Source organism: Amphiura filiformis, chromosome 19 (assembly GCF_039555335.1).
Source record: "Amphiura filiformis chromosome 19, Afil_fr2py, whole genome shotgun sequence".
Classification (NCBI taxonomy): Eukaryota; Metazoa; Echinodermata; class Ophiuroidea; order Amphilepidida; family Amphiuridae; genus Amphiura; species Amphiura filiformis.
In genome coordinates this window covers 3,101,712-3,122,409 of record NC_092646.1, presented here as the reverse complement: position 1 = coordinate 3,122,409, position 20,698 = coordinate 3,101,712, and the positions used below count along the sequence as shown (strand labels likewise).

The following is a 20,698-nucleotide window of genomic DNA, read 5'->3' as shown; positions in this document are numbered from 1 at the left end:
TTAATTTGATACCAATTAAACTTGATAGCTGAGTTACGTTTTTGAACTGCTGAGCGCGATCCAAAAGTGCGTCTTTCCCTGTGTATTTCAATGGCGCTTTTAATGGTGGTGCGCTCTCTTTCCTGGAGTTAGCCCACACTTTTGGGAGGGACATAGGAGCTCATTTTTTCTAAATACTTTTTAGCACCAGAATCCACCTTCAAACCTTCCTTTGCTCTCCGTGGTTACGAAAAGCCCGAATATGACCCCACTACAGGGTGTCCCATAAAAAATTACCGAGTGAATATAATTGTATGTAAGTCGAGAAGTAGACATCAGAATCAAAAAAATTTAAAATGTAGCGCATAGTCTATTTTACTGTGCATCATGTAAGAAAATTTTATTTGATCCGGTTATTTGATCCGGAAGAAATTAACAATTACATAATGCGCGCATCAATGCAGTTCATTCCCAGTTTGATCACAGGCGCTTTTTTTTTCATACTCGACCACCGCTTGCTATAAAGTTTGTGTATCTCATTAAATTTAGTCCACATTATCTATTTCATAATCCGACGATGTAATGATATTCATGCTTTTACTGAAGATCAATAATAGTTTGTCCGAGAAAACTGCAAATATGTTATATTTTAACTTTCCAAAAAACATATATTTGAGTCAAGAATGACAATGATCAAGTGCTTTTAGTTTACGTGTGATTTTTGATACCATGCAACATTAATGTTGAAGTTTAAAAGATTTAAACTTTGCATTACAATTTCTACGAAATATTCCAAAAACTTTAACATGTTTAATGTGTGTGAGCCAGCTGGAATTTGTAATGCAATAACTTTTTATGTAACATTTATATTAACATTAACGATAGATATATATTAGTACCGAGCATCATCTTACATGCAAGCTTTCATTTTCAATATCGTTTAGGTTTTCAAATTTGAACAAAACCTAATCAAGTTTTACAAGAAGCAGATTGTTTAAAAAGAACGAAACGGATTTCACAGAACAAAACATGAAGCCCATTGACAGTTAACCACTATTGCGCATTGTGTTGAATGATCTTTCTTTCAAACTTGGAATGAAGTGAATTGACGCATGCGTTATGTAATCGCTCATATCTTAATCATTGCGATTTTTAATCATTTTAGTTTGTAAGATTTATGGATCGACCAGAAAGTGTTATTGTTTGCTCTTGTTCTTATGAATTTCATGATTAATGATTGAATTAAATGAATAACAAGTAGGCCTAAAATGGCAGTGATGCTTTTGTTTTTGTTATTATTTTGTATTTTGTATCATCCTGTTGAAAACGTTGTAGTTTGTTGAAAATAAAATAAAACAAAAACACTTATTTGCTGTTGATGTTCAAAATGGGACCAAGTTTCAAAAAGTGAGCCGGGGGTTTGTAAACTTGATACTTTCTTTACGTTGTCAACGTTTTTTCCCGGTTTTTTGGTAGAGTTCCTTTCTTTTTATGAATGTAGCCAAGCTTGGAAGGTCATTAGGTTACGAAGTAGTCCATGAAACAAACAAAACAAAAAATGCATGTTTGAAATTATTTTATTCTTGATCTATGACAATAAATTGTTGATTAAAGATTTAGCAGTCGTTTATTTTTCAAACTTGCTACCGCGTGAATTATATATTTTAATATAGGCCTGCTTTTATGATTCAAGGCATCTAAGAAAAATCAAAATATGAACACCACATACCCAATCTTTATAATACGAACGAGACAGTTATGAAATGATGACTGCTGGTGCAAAAGTGAAACAAATTCGCGCGAAAGAGCTAAAAAAATGGCACTTTTTAAGCTGATGGCCAAATATGAGGTTATTTTGGTCAGAAAGTCACATACAGGCGTCAACATTGGGGGAGGAGGGGGTGATTGTATAGACCATTCCCTCATCAAAATATTGCGGGGTCAACCCCCATCCCTCTGTGATCTATAGTCCTATGATATGAAACGTATTTTTGTTTTTAATTGCCTTTTTAACGATATGTGCATTGAATTTGTATTACCAGGTCTGCTGAAGTCGTGAAGCCCCCGAATGTTTAAAATGAAATGCAAAAATGTCTCAAAAACAAGTTATCAAATGAATTTCCACCGACAACTTTAAGGGATGACTGCGACCATGCACCTCTGCACTGTTTACGGGTAAGGCCGATGAAATTCAGTTCCCCAGTTTCACAAAATATTAATTAACATGATTAACAAGCGGTATAGACCACTTTACATTATTGTTTATCAACAAAGGCGAGGGATTGGTCTGTCGATATGCCCGAACGAACTGCTTCACTGTTCAATGGCTTTCTTGTACTATATGAAATGTGGTGGGAGATTTAAAATACACATGCCCTGAGCAGACTACGATGCGCACGCACACTGCAGGGCAAAGAACAATGGAAAGTACCATAATGCGTGTGCATACTGCCAGGCAATGACGTCACATGTCAAGTGGTCTATACTTGTAAGCGTGACGTCATTATAATGGTAATTTTACGTGACGTAATCAAATATAGATCACTAAACAGGCGTTTATTATGAAAATAACGTTGAATACTGAGGTACCACCAAGGTGATGTGCCTATACAAATACCAATGACCTTTGCTCCTTCTTGTATACCATCTAGGCCTATATGCTGAATTCGCCAATCGTCGTTAATACCTATTTGCATTTAATTTCCAAAATAACTTTATTATCAACTGATCCGCTGTTTCAGCTTGGACATGCTTGGACAATTGTTGCGTTTTACAGCTTGCCCGTCGGCATATCAATTGCCATTATATTTGATCTAATACAATGTAATAAATCAAGTTTTTCATAAACACCTCTTATGACAATGGCAATATTCTTCAATAATAATCATTTTGTTATCAGTCCCAAGCGGTAAAATATGCTAATTACCTCATTATAATATTTTGTGAATATGTACTGTTACGAGCCGTATTGACCCAAGGCCAAAATCACCTCTTACCCAAATCCACACGAATGCACAACACAAATACACTGTTTGATTAAGCTAACAAAATCTAAGTCTTTAAATGAAAGTAAAATATGTTTGGTACATAACAACAATTGCCCATACAATATAATCACCGTTTAATTAATCAGTACTTAACCAGCAGTCTTCTTTTTCATGCAATGTTCTTGACGGCTGATGTATAATATCCTTATTCACTTGTCCTGCAAGAATCAGCGAAGTCCATTGTACACTTGCATTTATATAGCCTTGCGTATAAAATCCTCGCACAGAAATTGTGCTGATTTCTCCAAACACTTAACTCCTTGCGCCGCTATCCTAACACTTTTAAGTTGAAACTCTTTCCGCAGTTCTCCAAACCCTTATCTCCTTGCGCCATTCCACAAACACACAAACTCCTTGCGCCGTCATCCTAACACTTAGCTGGTTTAAATGGTTTAAATGTACCGCCTTTTTAAGCACAACATGACCAACACATAGAGAGCTTACTATCTCTCATGACATTCTGCAAAGAGCAGACTCAGGCTTTTCACTTTTATACATACAATCTATTAATAGACATTCTGTCATTCACTTCCTGGAGAATTTCTAAAATTATGTCATATTACCCATTTACAATCTAAGGGATGTTCCCAACGATGCAAAATAAAGAATGTTCCAGAATAGCTCTGATTGTGTTTGTTTACTATAACCAAAGGGGTTCCCCGAAAACATGTCATAACACAAAAACTCCTGGTTTCCCCTTTCTCTTATCTCTCATGAAATACTTTAAGCTTGCAAACAAAGTTAAATTAGATTACTCAGGGCACATCATAGTACAGATACATTGAAAATTGGTGATTTATTTTAATGTTATAATCCTTCAGATTTAAAGTTATTTGACCTTTGCATTAACATATATACTAGTAACCAAGATAGTATTTTCATGATCCTAGCATCCTCTTTTTTAATGACATTTTTCAGTGGATATATATTCACGAAAAAAGCTTATTCCCAAAATTTCAGTTGATTCCGATTTTACGATTGCGAGTTATACATGATTATGTGAATTAAACTGCTCCATAGACAATGTGTTTAATGTCGTTCTGGTATACCAGAACAATATTCACATTTCACGATATCTAAAGAAAAGATGAATGCATGAATGAATTTTCTATTTTAACTTCCAGTGCGTCACAAACTATTGGGAGAAACAGAATCAGTGCTCACAGTGCAACAAACCTGTCGATAAGAATTCTCTCACCTTACGAAAATGCTATAGTCAACTACAGTCTCTTTTTCCGGAGATAAAGTTCGTAGAAGCAGCGTCCAGTGGTGCTTCTGGAAAGATCACGATTGCCAGACTTGATGGTGATAGTAGACAGTTTCCATATTCGTCTTCGACTTCTATTGTTAGTCTTAAAGAGCAGATAAGTCAGCCTTTTGGAGTTGAAGCTGGAAAACAAAGTCTACTTTACGGTGGGAAAGAACTACAGGTAAGTCCAGAACAACTGTCTTTAAAAAAGGCAACACCACTGGTGAATATCATTATTTATTTATTTATTTATTTATTTATTTATTTATTTATTTATTTATTTATTTATTTATTTATTTATTTATTTATTTATTTATTTATTTATTTATTTATTTATTTATTTATTTATTTATTTATTTATTTATTTATTTATTTATTTATTTATTTATTAGACTTCATCACTGGTACATATATAATTATTGCACATCAAAATTTTGACAAATATAAATATAAAAGCTTTTTTTAAAAAAAAAAAACATGTTAAAAGACCAGCGAATAGGCTGGGATAAACAGGTGTAAATTCACCTCTAGAACCATCCCACCTAGGAAAGACCTAAACAATTTGGAAAAAAGAATGGAATGCCAGAGGCAAGATCTTAAATGGGCCTTCAATTTGGGCACCGGCAAGTAGAAAACCAAGTGCAGGTATCAAAAGGAACAAATTTGGAATAAAATTGAGACTTCAAAAAATCCAGAGCTTGATATTTGAAAGAAGAAATGGAATTGGATAATCTGGTTTCCAGAGGCAGCTGGTTCCACAAGGGAACAATGCGGTTGAAGTATGATTGTTTGTGGGATTCAGTCTTACACCTCTGAAAAGATAACATAAGAGGATCCGCAGAGAGCCTAGTGGTGGGATGGTTCTGTTGGTTTTTACTTTTAAAAACAACAAACTTATCTACATCTAAATCATATTGGCCCAACTTGCATCTATGAAAAAAGCCAAGATCACCAAGTTCCCTTCTGGATGATAGTGGAAGAAGGTCAAGACTGGTTAACCGCTCTTTATAGTCCTTGTCAGGATAGTGCATAATGAATTTGGTAGCCCGTCTTTGGACACCTTCAATAAGCTGGACATTTTGTTTTGAAGTCCCACTCCAAAGACAGCTCCATACTCAAGGTCACTCCTGACAAGGGCAGTATAAAGAGTCTTAGTCACTTTAACTTGTGCATTAAAACCAACTGTTCGCATGATCATCCCTATCTTTCGGTTGCTCTTTTTAACCACTTGTTTTACATGAATACTCCAGTCAAGCCTGTTTGAAACATTAACACCAAGATCTTTAATGGCATCTCTTATAAGCAAATTGAACTTGATTTATGCGCCTGGACATGGTAATAACCTGACATTTTGAGGGATGGAAGTTGAGGTCCCACATCAGACTCCAATTATACAAGGCATCCAAGTCTGATTGCAGTTATGTTTCATGTTTCATAATTTTGTAAAGTACCTGGAATGCTGGTAATTTGTTTTAATTTTAACTTGATTTTGCTGCTCGAACACATCCACCAGGTTTCATGATAATCCAATACTATACTCAGTTGACCTCAGATAACCTTTACAGGCCTTTAAATATATTAGGCACTTAATTCTGATCACATCCACGTTTCATGACAATCCGATAATCAATACTCACTTGACCTCAGTTGACCTTGACATGACACTGAACTTTTTCGGTGCTCAATGGTGATCACGTCCACCAAGTTTCATGACAATTCAACAATCTTTACTTAGTTGAACTCAGATGACCTTGAAAAATGTTAGCGCTTAGGGACCGTGCAATAATTATACCAGGCGGAGAGGGAGTTTTGACAAAAAAATCTGCGTCCCCCCTCACGTACATCTGCTCAAAATGTTTGGCCTCCCCCTTGTTTTTACAGACAGATGTCAATCAAACCAATATTCATTCATGGTTTTATCAATCGCCGTGGGCAAGTAAAACCATGTGAAACTTAGCACGAATTGATCGTTTTGTGATACGTACTGGCTGGCTGGCGCTGCAGGCCCCCGGGTTCGGATTCTCCCATAAAACTCCCACTTAATTGTGGTCACATCACTAAGTTTCAGGGTATTCCGACAACCAATACTCAGTTGACCTCAAATGACGTTAATATGACCTTGATCATTTTCAGTGCTCGATGATGATCACATCCACTAACATTGATATATAGTTAGATATAGTTTATTATAATTATTTTCTGTATGATCATATTCCATGTCAGGCGAAAGTGTATAGATGAATTGACTTCTGACGTCATTGCCTGGCAGTCTGCACACGCATCATATTTTGTTCAGGGCTCGCCACATTACAATAAGGCTATTGAACAGTGTAGTGGTTATTATGCAGTTCGTTCGAGCATATCGATATACCAGTCTTTGTTGATAAACCTTGAGGTCAACTCATGTCTTCACACTATGAACAGCAAATTAACAGTTGGTAATTTGCTTTTTTACAGAATTTTATGCCTGACAACTCGTTGGCCACCTTGTCTACATGGAATGTTAAGCCGAATTCTACCATACACTTGATGGTCCTTCTAGTTGCTGTCGCACCAAACCTGAACAAGGTAGTGTTTGATCTCTATTGGGGTTATCCAAGCAGAGGACAAGATTACCTTGATGCATCTGCACTAGTCTATAATGGGAAAAGCTTCGTCGGTGTAGTTGATTATCATCGCGGCGGCGTATGTGGCAATGCCATTACACACTCGGGAGATATAATGGATTCCGTGAAACGCCAAGGACACCATCTGATAAATGTGGAATTACACTCAATTCCAAATTCAGTAACTCATGTCTTCTTCACCCTAAGTGCGTATAATTCACCCACCATATCCCATTTTCCGAATCCAAGTTTGCGATTTTTCGATAAAGCCCACCCGGATCAAATGCTCTGTGCCGATCAAACCAAAAAGGCCGGCCATCGTCAGGCCATCGTAATGTGTTGCTTGTCCAGAAAAGGTGGGCAGTGGTTCGTGCACGATACAGGCGCATTGTCAAATGGAAATGCCATGAATTATGATCCATTGAAAGCTACCATTACAACCTTATTGAATACCGGTATTTGATTGTTTTAATGCTTACCTCTTGCTTCTCCTGCCGACGTGGTTTCCAGCATACCGTTTCAATGTAATTCGTACAGATTCGGGGAGAACTCATTTGCCCTTTTGTTGAGTAGCTCTGTTGAGTAGCCTACTGTTAAGCTGTTTCAGCTTTAAGTAGGCAAATGCGACACTCTTTTCACAAATAAAACACCTGAAAAAGATTAAGGGATCTAGAATGAGCGTTTATGGCGTTTCGACAGCATTTTTGTGGGACATGAGAGCACCTCAGACGTATCGAATTGCATTCTGAATACGAAGCATGTCTTTCTGATATCAAATAATTTTCATTTTTGAAATTCACGATATAATACAAATTTTATGACAAATTATTAAAATTTGATATTTTTCAAATTTTTGATATATAACAGTCCTCGAAATAAATTTTATAAATCTAATGATATATTCTTAAAGTGTATGTAGCTGGGAGGAAAAGCCGACGATCAATTGAAAATTTTGACCTTTTATGTTGAAGATATGGATTTTTTTTCCAAAAAGACCTATTTTTTTTTTGGTGTTTTGGAAAAAAAAAATCCATATCTTGAATACGAAAGGTCAAAATTTTCAATAGATCGTCGGCTTTTCATCCCACCTACATACACTTTAAGTATAAATCATCAGATTTATAAAGTTTACTTCAAGTACTGTTAAATATCAAAATATCAATTTTAATGATTTGCCATAAAATGTGTATTACATTGCGAATTTCAAAAAATCAAAATTATTTGATATCAGAAGGACATGCTTCGTATTCAGAATGCAATTCGGTATGTCTGATGTGCTCTAATGTCCCACAAAAAATACTGTCCAAACGTTCATACCCCTTCCCTTAATAGAATTTAGGACATGATCGAATGTTTAGGTGTGATCGATGCCCGGGGGATCGATGCTTTCATTAAAAAAAAAAATACAAAAACCAAAAAAAAAACATGAATACTAACAAATATTTTTTAAAGTATTTGTAATGCTCAAGCAATATTTTGTGGCCAGATTAAGAAAAACAATATGGTAATATTTCCATACAAAAAAGGTTTTTTCTATCAGATAATGCCCCTTTCATTTTGAACCAAACAAAATGAGGTTAAATGAAAGAAACGCGCTATTTCATCTACCGCCTATACTCGTATTGTCAATGTGTGTATCGGTTTCAGATCTCACACCACCAAATCAGAGTCCCATAGAGATATGTGCTAAATTAGCCTTAAGAAAACGTCATTTTTTCTTCACAGGAGCGACTCAGTTTTAAGCGACAGCTATGATGGTTGAAATCAGCCCTTGCCTGATCCCTCTGGCTGGGAAAAAATATAGGTTGACCGTCATTATTTTTTACGACTGGCCCTCGAAGTCTACGATGTCTGGGAATTGTCTATTTTACAGGCAAAACCATGCCAGTGTTTCTGTAAAGAAAAGGCTGCTTAAAATCATTAAAAGTTATTTGATCTCGCCCATCTGTGGTACACTTGCAGGAAATAATATTACTAATCATGACCAATCCAAATTTGGCTAAAATTATGCAAATTTCTGCTCATTTTAATGCTTAAATCTATTTGGTGGTGTGAAATCTGCAGTTACAGTTACAGAAATATTGGTTTCTGTAATTCTTTGTATATTCAAGACATACTTTGATTATATAATATAATGTGACTCAATAGCGAAAAAAAATCAGTGGAGAAAGCACACCCAGATCTTGCATATCATTTTAAAACAAGAAGAGTCTTTCATAAAGACACGGTTCAGGGAAAAGGTGTATAGTAATTTGTTCCAACTTTCCATTTTCATATCAAACCTACTCTGCACTGATCTTACAATTTATAAAACTTTCAAATCAATACGCTATCATTAGGCCTATTGAAATTCAATTATACCATGCAGATAATAAGCTTGGCCCAATAATTATAAGTGTTCCAATTAAGATAAGCAAACATTACTGGGTAGATAACAGGAACTAAATTTCGTCAGCTGGAAGTAATTGAGTAAATCGCCTGTATCAAAATATGCAGTGTATTTTTCATATATGCAGTAATATGCACAGCCTTATCACAAAATAAACAATAGCATTGACCTTACCCGCCAATCAGTAAAGCCTATTATAATCATGTGATGGCTCAATCCAGTAGTAAACATGCTTAGAAAAAAGGCAAAAAAGATAGTCCTGGCTGCCATTGTCTCAATACAAGATAAGATGTGCTAAAAAGTCCTTGTCATGTGGGACAGGATTAGATAAAGGGATACAAACCTGGGTATGAGACATTAGGAATTATTTCCTAGCCTCTTAATCACAGGGTTGATGGGCTGGCTACATTAGCTATTCAAGACGCAGTGTATGTAAGGGATAAACTGTGCATATGAGATGTGCCACGGGTTCAAGTGGGGGAAATGTTCACTCCGTGAACAAAAAATTAAAATTGATCCAGCCAGTTATCGTGGTTATTATTACTCAGTTTATGACGAGAAAATGTCATATTTTGCAGGGAATGTGTAAAAAGGAATAAGATATGATATTGATTTACTGAGCTGATGCACCTGTCACAATATTTTGTGGGAAAGGCCTTATTTCTTCTCTTCGTCAGATTGAATTACATGTAGTCGCCGGGCGACTATAACCCTGGCATATGCTATCACTATATAGTAGAAATTTAAAATGAGAATTCTTTCAAACTGATGAGAATTGGACAACTATGATAATTGAAAATTGTCTCATTTCTATTAATCTTTCTCATCCAAATGAATGACAAATACTAATCAACATGTCAACAACCTGTCACATTGTTTTAAACGAGACAATTTAACACGATAATGTGACAGGTTTTTGACACGTTAATTAGTATTTCTCATTCATTTGAAGGAGAAACTTTGAGTTTCATATGTTCATTTCTCATATCAAAGTAGTAATTTGTGCTTGGCAAAACCAGTAAGTTTTTTACTTACTAATATTTCGTCCATCACGTCGGAGGACTTCATCAGATGTGAGCATCTGATCCACTTTCCCGGGAAACTGGCTTCCGGTTTTGAGTAGTCTTACTTCCAGTCTTCAAAAGTGGGTCAAATACGTGACTTAGGAAATAAGTGCCTTCCTCTCTATTCATGGTCTTTGTCCCCCTCTTTCTGATCTCCGTCGCTTCTCGTACTTCTCTTGACTTTCTGACATGCTCCTTGCCAAGTATCTTGGAGTCCTCCCAATTGACGACGTGATTTGTCCTTGCGACATGATCCGATATGGCTGACTTTGTTTGTTCTTGCTCGGATGCCCTACGTTCTGACCGAGTAAATTTTTCTCGTTGGCTTTCTTTACTTCCGCTTTGTGCTCCGCAAGTCTTATCCTAAACAAACGTGTAGTTTCGCCAACATGCATATTAAAGTGAGATCGCAATTTTGGCAGCCAATCTCATAAATACAATTGCCTGTTTTTAGCTTGCCTCTTTTGTCTTTGGGGTGGACCAGGATTTTTTTGAGGGTTTGATGAGGTTTCTTAGCGGTGTCGACTTTATGCTTTTTGAAAATTCTTTGAACACGCTCGGAAATTCCATTGACATAAGGGAGCACTACCATACCCTTGGTTTTGTCCTCATTCTTTTGGTCTTTCTTTGCGGTAGGTTTCACAGCTGGTTTTGTTTTAAGTTGCATTTTTGATTTCACTTGGTCCACTGCCCATTTTGGATAGCCACAGTTTTTTAGGGCTCCTCGCACATGTTTCATTTGCTCTATCCGCTTCGTCCGTGACCACGCTGTACATGCGATCAAACAAGGTTCGGACTACACCCATTTTCTGATGGAGAGGGTGTTCTGACTTAAAACTGAGATATTGGTCAGTGTGTGTTGGTTTTCTGTATACCAGAAGCTTTACCGAACCGTCAGGTTTCCGGACAATTAGCGTGTCGAGAAATGGAATTTTTCCTTCTTTCTCTTCTTCATAGGTGAATTTTATACTGTCTGTTTTGTCGATTGTGTTGAGGTGATCAGTTAAGTTTTGAACTTGGCCTGCTTTGATTATTTCTAGTACATCATCCACATAGCGACGCCAATACCGTGGCTTACAATCACTCGGGGCAGTCGCGATTGCTTGCTGTTCCAGAAATTCCATAAAGAAATTTGCTATTGCAAATACGTGACTTAGGAAATAAGTGCCTTCCTCTCTATTCATGGTCTTGGTCCCCCTCTTAGAGAGGAAGGCACTTATTTCCTAAGTATTTGACTCACTTTTGAAGACTGGAAGTAAGACTACTCAAAACCGGAAGCCAGTTTCCCGGGGAAGTGGAACAGATGCTCACATCTGATGAAGTCCTCCGACGTGATGGACGAAATATTAGTAAGTAAAAAACTTACTGGTTTTGCCAAGCACAAATAACTACTTTGATTTGATTTACAAACCTGATGAATCTATTCACTTCATTTCTCATAGTTTTGTTGTGTACTCTTGATTTAAATAATGCGACCAACTTTCAGCCTGTTCTGGACGTTCGTTATGAATATCTCATACTGACGAACCATAAATAAATATAAACCATCACTTTTCAAAATAATGTAACTGTAGAAAGCGATGTCGTCATCTATCGCTTGTAGTGCCGAACTGTTTTTGCCATCATGATAATTATTAATTTAAACTTCAACACTACTTGTTTATTTTGCTTACCGGGAGCGCTTTCGAGGAACTTCCTCGTCATCAGCCGATGTTGTTAGCTCTGATGTTTTCTTGGAAAGGCTGAATCCAGTTTCTATATTTTGAAATATAGCATTATGGCGTATATCCATAAGAGTAACTGATTATTAGGCGTACAGTAACCAAAGTTTAGTTTATTTATAAAAATGAATGTATATAGCCTTTATATAGAAAGAGAACGGCTTGTTCAAGTATACTTAAGTGAATAAGAGATTAATAAGTTTCCATTTTGGAAAATCGGAGTTTCGTCGTGTAATTTCGGATTTTTTGCTCTATAGTTGCAGCAAATTGACTATTTAGTTTAAATCGTTTCACTGATTTTACCTTGAGTTGATTCCAATTATTCATTCAAAGTAGGCACCACAAAAATGTTGCCATTGTCAGTGATGGCACCAGGAACTTGTTCCGGTGCTGAGGGCATAACTTGGATTTAAATTTAATTTTTGTACAAAATAGTGGGATTTCGGTGATCACTTATTTTGACTGGAATAATAGGGACTTCCTTAATGCCCAATACCGCAAATGTAAATAACACCAGCTTGTTCGTATATAGATCATACATCAGTCACATATAACTTCCAGTACTTTGCCTGTACGTGTATGTAGGCTAAATCAATTGAAATATTCGTGATATCGTCGATGGGCAATTTACAATATTTTAAAACTTTCAAATAAAAAAAACTTCACTCTTAAAACGAACTAACAATTTTTGAATAGAAACTTGTCAAACTATTCAGATGGGGACATAAAAGACAGTGGCGGGAAGGCATGGGGGAGAAGTGAATTTCAGGGGGGCAAAATCAACCAATTTTGCACAAAATTGCCGCAAAAAGTGGGAATGTGTGTGATTTTGGTGTTTTTGCCTCAAAAGAGGGGGGGCTAATTGCGTTGGGGGGAAGAAAGTATTGGTGGGCAAATGCCCCTTGCCCCCCTGTAGCCCGCCACTGATAACAGATTGCTCTTCAAAATGAATCGGATATTCTCATCAAAATGACAAGAAATTTGATAAGATTACCTTGTCATTTAAAAAATGATTGAGTTCTTGTTATAAATGACCCAACTTATTTTAACTTAATTTGAGTAGTTTGTCTTGTCAAAAAATGATATATGGTATATGTTGCCGTCACCACGAATGAGCCGTAAAGTCGGCAAATTGTATTCGGAGTTGAGGTCGTATTCATAGGTACTTCACGTTAATTTGGTGCTACATGTATCTCATTCGGCTAGTACCAGTCAAACACCTTTTAAACCAATCAATAATCCTATAGAGGATAATAACCTTCTACCTATTTCTATAGAATCCTTAAACAGCTCTAGTCTTTGTTTGCGTTGGCTAAATCCTGTTCAAGTGGTGAGTTACAAAGCATTGTATTTTGTCCAGGTATGTATAACCAACAATTAACAATGAGAGGACATTCCTAAAGCTCGTTGACTTGGGGATGATTTGAAATGACCGCCAATTATGACTGTTTGATATTTATTACCAGCAATGTGGAAAAAGAGACCCATGTAGAACCGAAAAAGGTATCATTTTGTTGAAGGGGCAGAGTTCAACAAACCATAACCCCGTTTCTGGATATCGTTTGAAGTCAAATGATATACCATTTTAAAGCTTATGATATATATTTTCTAAACACGAAATAAAACAAAATTGACCGGGCCGACTTTACGGCTGATTCGTAGTGTACGGTCACATATATCTTCGTAAATTTTGGATTTTTACATTCACGACTGAAAACTACGGTAAACTACGTAATATCAAAACCTTTTCATCAGTAAGATATTTATGTTTGAGAAGATTTTGCCCACTTATGCGTTCGAAGGACTATCGCAAAGTTTTAAAAAAAGTTTTAAAAAAGCAGTGTGAACCATTTTTGGTTCTATAAAACCATTTTTTGGCTAAATAATTTGTCTTTTCTACACAAGAAACCTATATTACTTGGAGGGTTCTTTATTAATGGTTCCTTAAAGGTTCATTAAGCTTATGGTTATATGCTTTATACATACGAAAATAATTGGTTGTATTGGAACGTCTAAACGCTGTGATTGCGTTCCAATATGAATGTCTTAAGAGCCGTTGTATACGGGTTTTTTTCGTTAATAAAACATTTTGGTGCAAACGTTTAGTAATCAACAATTGAACTGTTACATGGCAGCGTTTTTAAAACGTTTTTAAACGTTTCACACACAAAAAAAACTAAAACCAATTTAAAACGTTTTGAAAACGTTTTGTGTTTGCTGGGATATCCATAAGCATGATAAGAGTAACTGATTATTAGGGTACAGTGACCAAAGTGTACCGTTTATTTACAAATATGCATGTATATAGCCATTATATAGAAAGAGAAGTATACTTAAATGAATAAGCGATTAATAAGTTTCCATTTTGGAAAATCGGAGTTTCATCGTGCAATTTCGGATTTTTTGCTCTAAAGTTGCAGCAATGGACTATTTAGTATAAATTTTCACTGATTTTACCTTGAGTTGATTCCAAATATTCATGCAAAAGTAGGCACCACAAAAATGTTGCCATTGTCAGTGATGGCACCAGGAACTTGTTCCGGTGCTGAGGGCATAACTTGGATTTAAATTTAATTTTTGTACAAAATAGTGGGATTTCGGTGATTACTTATTTTGACTGGAATAATAGGGACTTCCTTAATGCTCAATACCGCAAATGTAAATAACACCAGCTTGTTCGTATATAGATCATACATCAGTCACATATAACTTCCAGTACTTTGCCTGTACGTGTATGTAGGCTAAATCAATTGAAATATTCGTGATATCGTCGATGGGCAATTTACAATATTTTAAACCTTTCAAATAAAAGAAAACTTCACTCTTAAAACGAACTAACAATTTTTGAATAGAAACTTGTCAAACTATTCAGATGGGGACATAAAAGACAGTGGCGGGAGGGCATGGGGGAGAAGTCAATTTCAGGGGGGCAAAATCAACCAATTTTGCACAAAATTGCCGCAAAAAGTGGGAATGTGTGTGATTTTGGTGTTTTTGCCTCAAAAGAGGGGGGCTAATTGCGTTGGGGGGGGGTAGAAAAGTATTGGTGGGCAAATGCCCCCTTGCCCCCCCCCCCCCCCGTAGCCCGCCACTGATAACAGATTGCTCTTCAAAATGAATCGGATATTCTCATCAAAATGACAAGAAATTTGATAACATTACCTTGTCATTTAAAAAATGAATGAGTTCTTGTTATAAATGACCCAACTTATTTTAACTTAATTTGAGTAGTTTGTCTTGTCAAAAATGATATATGGTATATGTTGCCGTACACCACGAATGAGCCGTAAAGTCGGCAAATTGTATTCGGAGTTGAGGTCGTATTCATAGGTACTTCAAGTTAATTTGGTGCTACATGTATCTCATTCGGCTAGTAGCCGTCAAACACCTTTTAAACCAATCAATAATCCTATTGCTGAAGAGGATAATAACCTTCTACCTATTTCTATAGAATCCTTAAACAGCTCTAGTCTTTGTCTGCGTTGGCTAAATCCTGTTCAAGTGGTGAGTTACAAAGCATTGTATTTTGTCCAGGTATGTATAACCAACAATTAACAATGAGAGGACATTCCTAAAGCTCGTTGACTTGGGGATGATTTAAAATGACCGCAATTATGACTTTTTGATATTTATTACTATCAATGTGGAAAAAGAGACACATGAAGAACCGAAAAAGGTACCATTTTGTTGAAGGAGCAGAGTTCAACAAACCATATCGTTTGAAGTCAAATGATATACCATTTTAAAGCTTATGATATATATTTTCTAAACACGAAATAAAACAAAATTGACCGGGTCGACTTTACGGCTGATTCGTGGTGTACGGTCACATATATCTTCGTAAATATTGGATTTTTACATTCACGACTGAAAACTACGGTAAACACGTAATATCAAAACCTTTTCATCAGTAAGATATTTATGTTTGAGAAGATTTTGCCCACTTATGCGTTCGAAGGACTATCGCAAAGTTTTAAAAAAGTAAAAAGCAGTGTGAACCATTTTTGGTTCTATAAAACCTTTTTTTTGGCTAAATATTTTGTCTTTTCTACACAATAACACTATATTACTTGGAGGGTTCTTTATTAAGGGTTTAAGGTTCTTTAAGCTTATGGTTATACAAAGAACCACTTTCTTGGCTAAAGAACTATTTTGGTTGTATAAAGCATCCACGTCGAACCAATGAGGTTCTTTGTAAATGAAAAAAGGTTCTTTAGCCAAGAAATGGTTCTTTATAGAACATTAAGTTTAAAGAACCTTTAAGGAACCCTTAATAAAGAAACCTTCATATGTTCTCAGTATAGAACAGAAAAAGTGGGTTTTTTTAATCTAAGGTTCTTTATAGAACTTTTGAAGGTTCTTTATAGAACCTTAGCATTGCATACGGTGCTAAATACGAAACAAAAAAGGTTCCAAGTTGCACTTGAAAGAGTGTTAACATGTTTAAAGGCTAAGAGTTTTGATGATTAGGTATTAATGATTTTTATCATGTGCTAATTGTCAACATTTCTATGACATAATGAAATCCCATCCCACACGTGTTAATGCTAAATACAATTTTCAGATAATTAACTCAACCCAGAAAGTATCGAAACGATTATAGATGGTCAGATATATCGGGAACTGAATATATAGCAAAAACTTATTCAATGTATATAAAGCGCAGCTTTCTCCTGCGCATTTTGATACCTCTTTTGTTGCTCTACGATATCATTTGGTCGAGTTATGGGCGCTTGGGTGTCTTCAAGTCGGATTTTGAAAGTTGCACTTAGCTCCTATTCAAGCCAAATGCGTTGTACTGTACACACGCAGCCCTAACCAGAGAGTTCTTGTAAACAGAGGGGGTTGATACTTTCGACTGGCCTGCAAAGAGCCCTGACCTTAATCCACTAGAACACTTGTGGGACACTCTTAAGAGGAAAGCTAACAAGGCAATCAAGTCTGACACCACCTTAGAAGGCCTTCGGCGCATCCTGCTCAGGAAAAGGCGAGACATTGACCAAGGAAAGATAAGACATCTTGTTCAGAGTATGCGACGACGAATCCAGGCAGTGATAGAGAGTATCACAGCAAGTATTAAAATGTCAGCAGAAAAAGTTCATGAGATAAGTCAGAGATAAGTAAAGGGTAGCAAGTATTGAAGAAAATAAAGTAAAGTTCATGGTTAAGTAAACAGAGCATATCGGTGTCCTTTGTCTTGATTGTGTGTGTGGGGAGGGCCATGCGAGTATTTTTTTGGGGGGCTTTGGGGGCGCCAGCCCCCGGGGTCAAAGGAGGGGCGGCAAAAACGAAGGGGCGGCGGAACAAGAAGGGGCGGCAAAAACAGGGGCGGCAAAACGAATGTTTTTTTTTTTTTTTTTTTTTTGCTCTTCACTTTTTCAAACGACCGTGAAAAAAATTGGGTCAACCTTTTCGGACTGTTAAGGAAGGGGCGGCAAAATTGTTTCCTCTTCAGCCCCCCGGGGCTGGCGCGGCCACGGTACGCCACTGGAGGGGGTGTACACGACGAACCCATTTGACTTGAATAGGAGCTAAGTACAACTTTCAAAATCCGACTTGAAGCCACTCAAGCGCCCATAACTCAACCAAATGATATCGTAGAGCAACAAAAGAGGTATATACATAAGTTTTTGCTATATATTTCAGTTCCCGATATATCTGACCATTTACAATCGTTTCGATACTTTTTGGGTTGAGTTTATTTTTATATAAATATAATCATTCTTTTCATTATCATATTTTATGTATCAACAATGACATGGATGAATATTGATACGGATATAATGTATGACATGAAAGCTTGAAGTAAAAGATTAATCCGAATAAAAATTAAAATAATGTTGTATTTTTCTGCTTGTTTGTTTGTTGTTTGGCCACTGAATTGGTATAAATACAATTCCCCATCAGTATGTAATTTAAATAATAATAATATTATGCATTATGGTTAAATGGTGAGAGCAGCGTGGCACACTTGTTAAGTTCTTTGCCTTTGGTGCAAGAGGTACCGGGTTCAATTCCCCGCAGGACCAAAAAAATCCGCTCTCCCCGTGGCTCATCTGGTAATGGCGGGGCAGATGACCCATGATAAAAGACCTCGTTTCAGTCGGTTCCGATCAGGGTAATAAGTCCGATTGTTGGCCACACTTGACTGTCCTGTAAAAATTCCCGACCAGCTATCTACGGCGACCCCCTTCGTTTACCAGGTAACTTGTGCCTGGCCGAAGTTTCGTCAGTGTTATCTCCTAGATTTCAGCTGTTAATGCCAAGATATGCTCGACATAAAATAGAAATCCTTGGAATAAAAAATCAAAAGCGATTGCGATCAGGGACAGATCTAAAATTGGTTTAAAACATTTAGATAATTTTATATACATGTAGATGTAATTATAATCTATTAGAAATATTCAAACTAATAGATTAGAAATAAGGGATTTATAATTTTTTATGCTTAAAACTCTAAATCAGATTGAATTAGAATTTATTAGAAATTTTCAATCTAATCCATTGAAAATCAATCTAAGCCATTTTTAATCCCATATGTTAAAAATCATTGTTAGCGATTAAGATCAGGGACCATCCAAAACTGGATTATAACATTTAAATAAAATTACATCTAATGATAATCTATCTGATGTTGTAATCCAATTTTGATATAAAATTGGAACGATTGAGCCTCGCTATGAGTCCAATATTTTAAAACTCATAGCTCTGCATAGCGAGACCAATAAATATTTGGCGTAAAGCATCCAATTTTATCATTATTATGTTTTGGATCCAATATTTTCATACACTTGGTTTCATCAAAACATGATGATGTAGGCCTATATCATGTATATAGTCGTAGAGATTAAAGTTAGAAACAGTGCAAAATATATATATACCAAGAGGTATAGATAAACACAACGTTTCGGGTTGGACCCTTTAACAAGTGTGAGGCCAACCAGAGAAAAAACTTACACTACAATGCATCACAAACTAAAGTACAATTACACAACAAAAAGAAAAAATCTATACCAGAAAGCTGATGTAAACAAACCCCTTAAGCAGCTAAGAAAAATACAGGGTGAACAGGGTGGAACAAGAAAATTACAAATTGAATGTACAAAACTTAATATTGAGTCCACGAGGTTGCATAGTGCCGAGTTTGAATATCAGGCGGTGTTCTGCAATGAGTCTGTCCTTATTGGAGCCGCGAGATTGTATAACAGCAGAAACTCTGAAGTGGCTAACATTACAAAGAGAAGGTGGATTGAAATGACGAGCAACAGGGAAACCAGCAAAGTTCTTAGAAATGGAGCGGAGATGTTCTGTAGTACGATCTGCTAATCGGCGGCTGGTTACCCGACCTTATCATGTATATAGCTGTTCCTCATCGCAATCGTTACGATTGATTATTTGAGCCCAAGGAATTAAAAGAGATACGAATTTAAAACGTCGAGAAAATCATAAACCACTATAGTCTGTCCACTTCGGAAACGGGAGGTATGAGAATAATTATTTCAGTGCAATGTTCTTTGGCGCGCCAACTGCTGCGCGATTTGAGCACCATGCTCTTTACGCGTCGCGTCGCGCTCGCGTGTGACGCAAAGCATCGACCCCCGATGCCACATATTTGGTTTGTACTTCTATAAACAAATTTATTAATGTGTCTGTATTTCGGTTTTAAGCGGATATCAATCAGCATCAGACATCCCCGGGGGGGGGGGCACTCCAACTTTGGAGGTGACGTGTATGTAGGGCTGTTAAGACCCCCCTTTTCAGCGTCGCTGTCACCCAAAGACCCCATATTTTTTTACAAACACATGTTCTGTCACCCCAAAGACCCCCTATTTTTCATTTGATCTGTCACCCGAAGACCCTTACAAGTTCAATTTTAACAGCAACTTTCATTTATCACTGATTTTGTCACTTATGTTGAAAAAAAACAAAGAAATTTGAAGCCATTTAGAACTAGAAATCCGATTTTCGAGGTTTCTGTGGCGCTGTTTCGGCTCTCACCCAAAGATTCCATTTTAAAAAAAGGTAATGTTCTCACCCAATGACGCCATATTTTTTACATTTTGCTCTCACCGAATGCCAAAAATCATGCTCTCATCCAATGACCCCATATTTTTACATTTTGCTCTCACCGAATGCCCCTTAGTGCGAAAGTGCCAGCCCTACACCTATATCCATTTCAAATTGAAGTGCCCCCCCCGGCCAGACATCTCCAATAAGAATACTTATTTTTTTCAGTTTAACAAGTTGTGCAAAGCAGGAGTCCTTTTAAAAATCAAATTTGCTTTTTCTGAGTATGCTGAGAAGTAAAAATTATTAAAAATGGGGGCAAATTATATACGCCGAAAACATGAAGTGATTTGCGATTAACAAGAGGGTGAACATCGAACAACTTTTTGCTAATCACGTCAGAAGAGCGGCTGCCGTTGTGACAGACTGAAAGTATGGTTACTATAGGCGGTTACCCGTATTTGGCGGTTCTCGGCGATTGTTGCGATTACCTGGCTGATGGTGACTGTTTTATGCCAATAGGACAGTTTTACTAATTTGACCTCAGATGACCCCTGGTGACCTCGAAATGACCTTCCAAAAATTTGGCTCTAAGTGTTGACTGTACCCACCATGTCATCAGGTCAAATTACCAAA

General features: G+C 36.6%; 1 protein-coding gene across 1 annotated transcript; it reads left to right on the top strand.

Moving 5' to 3' along the window:
- The first annotated feature begins 2,061 nt into the window (after nucleotides 1–2,061).
- Nucleotides 2,062–7,344, top strand: LOC140141583 (uncharacterized). Its single transcript, XM_072163495.1, has 3 exons — nucleotides 2,062–2,154; nucleotides 4,151–4,456; nucleotides 6,733–7,344. The coding sequence occupies exons 1-3, from the start codon at nucleotides 2,062–2,064 to the stop codon at nucleotides 7,342–7,344; spliced, it is 1,011 nt and encodes a 336-aa protein (XP_072019596.1).
- Nucleotides 7,345–20,698: the final 13,354 nt, after the last annotated feature.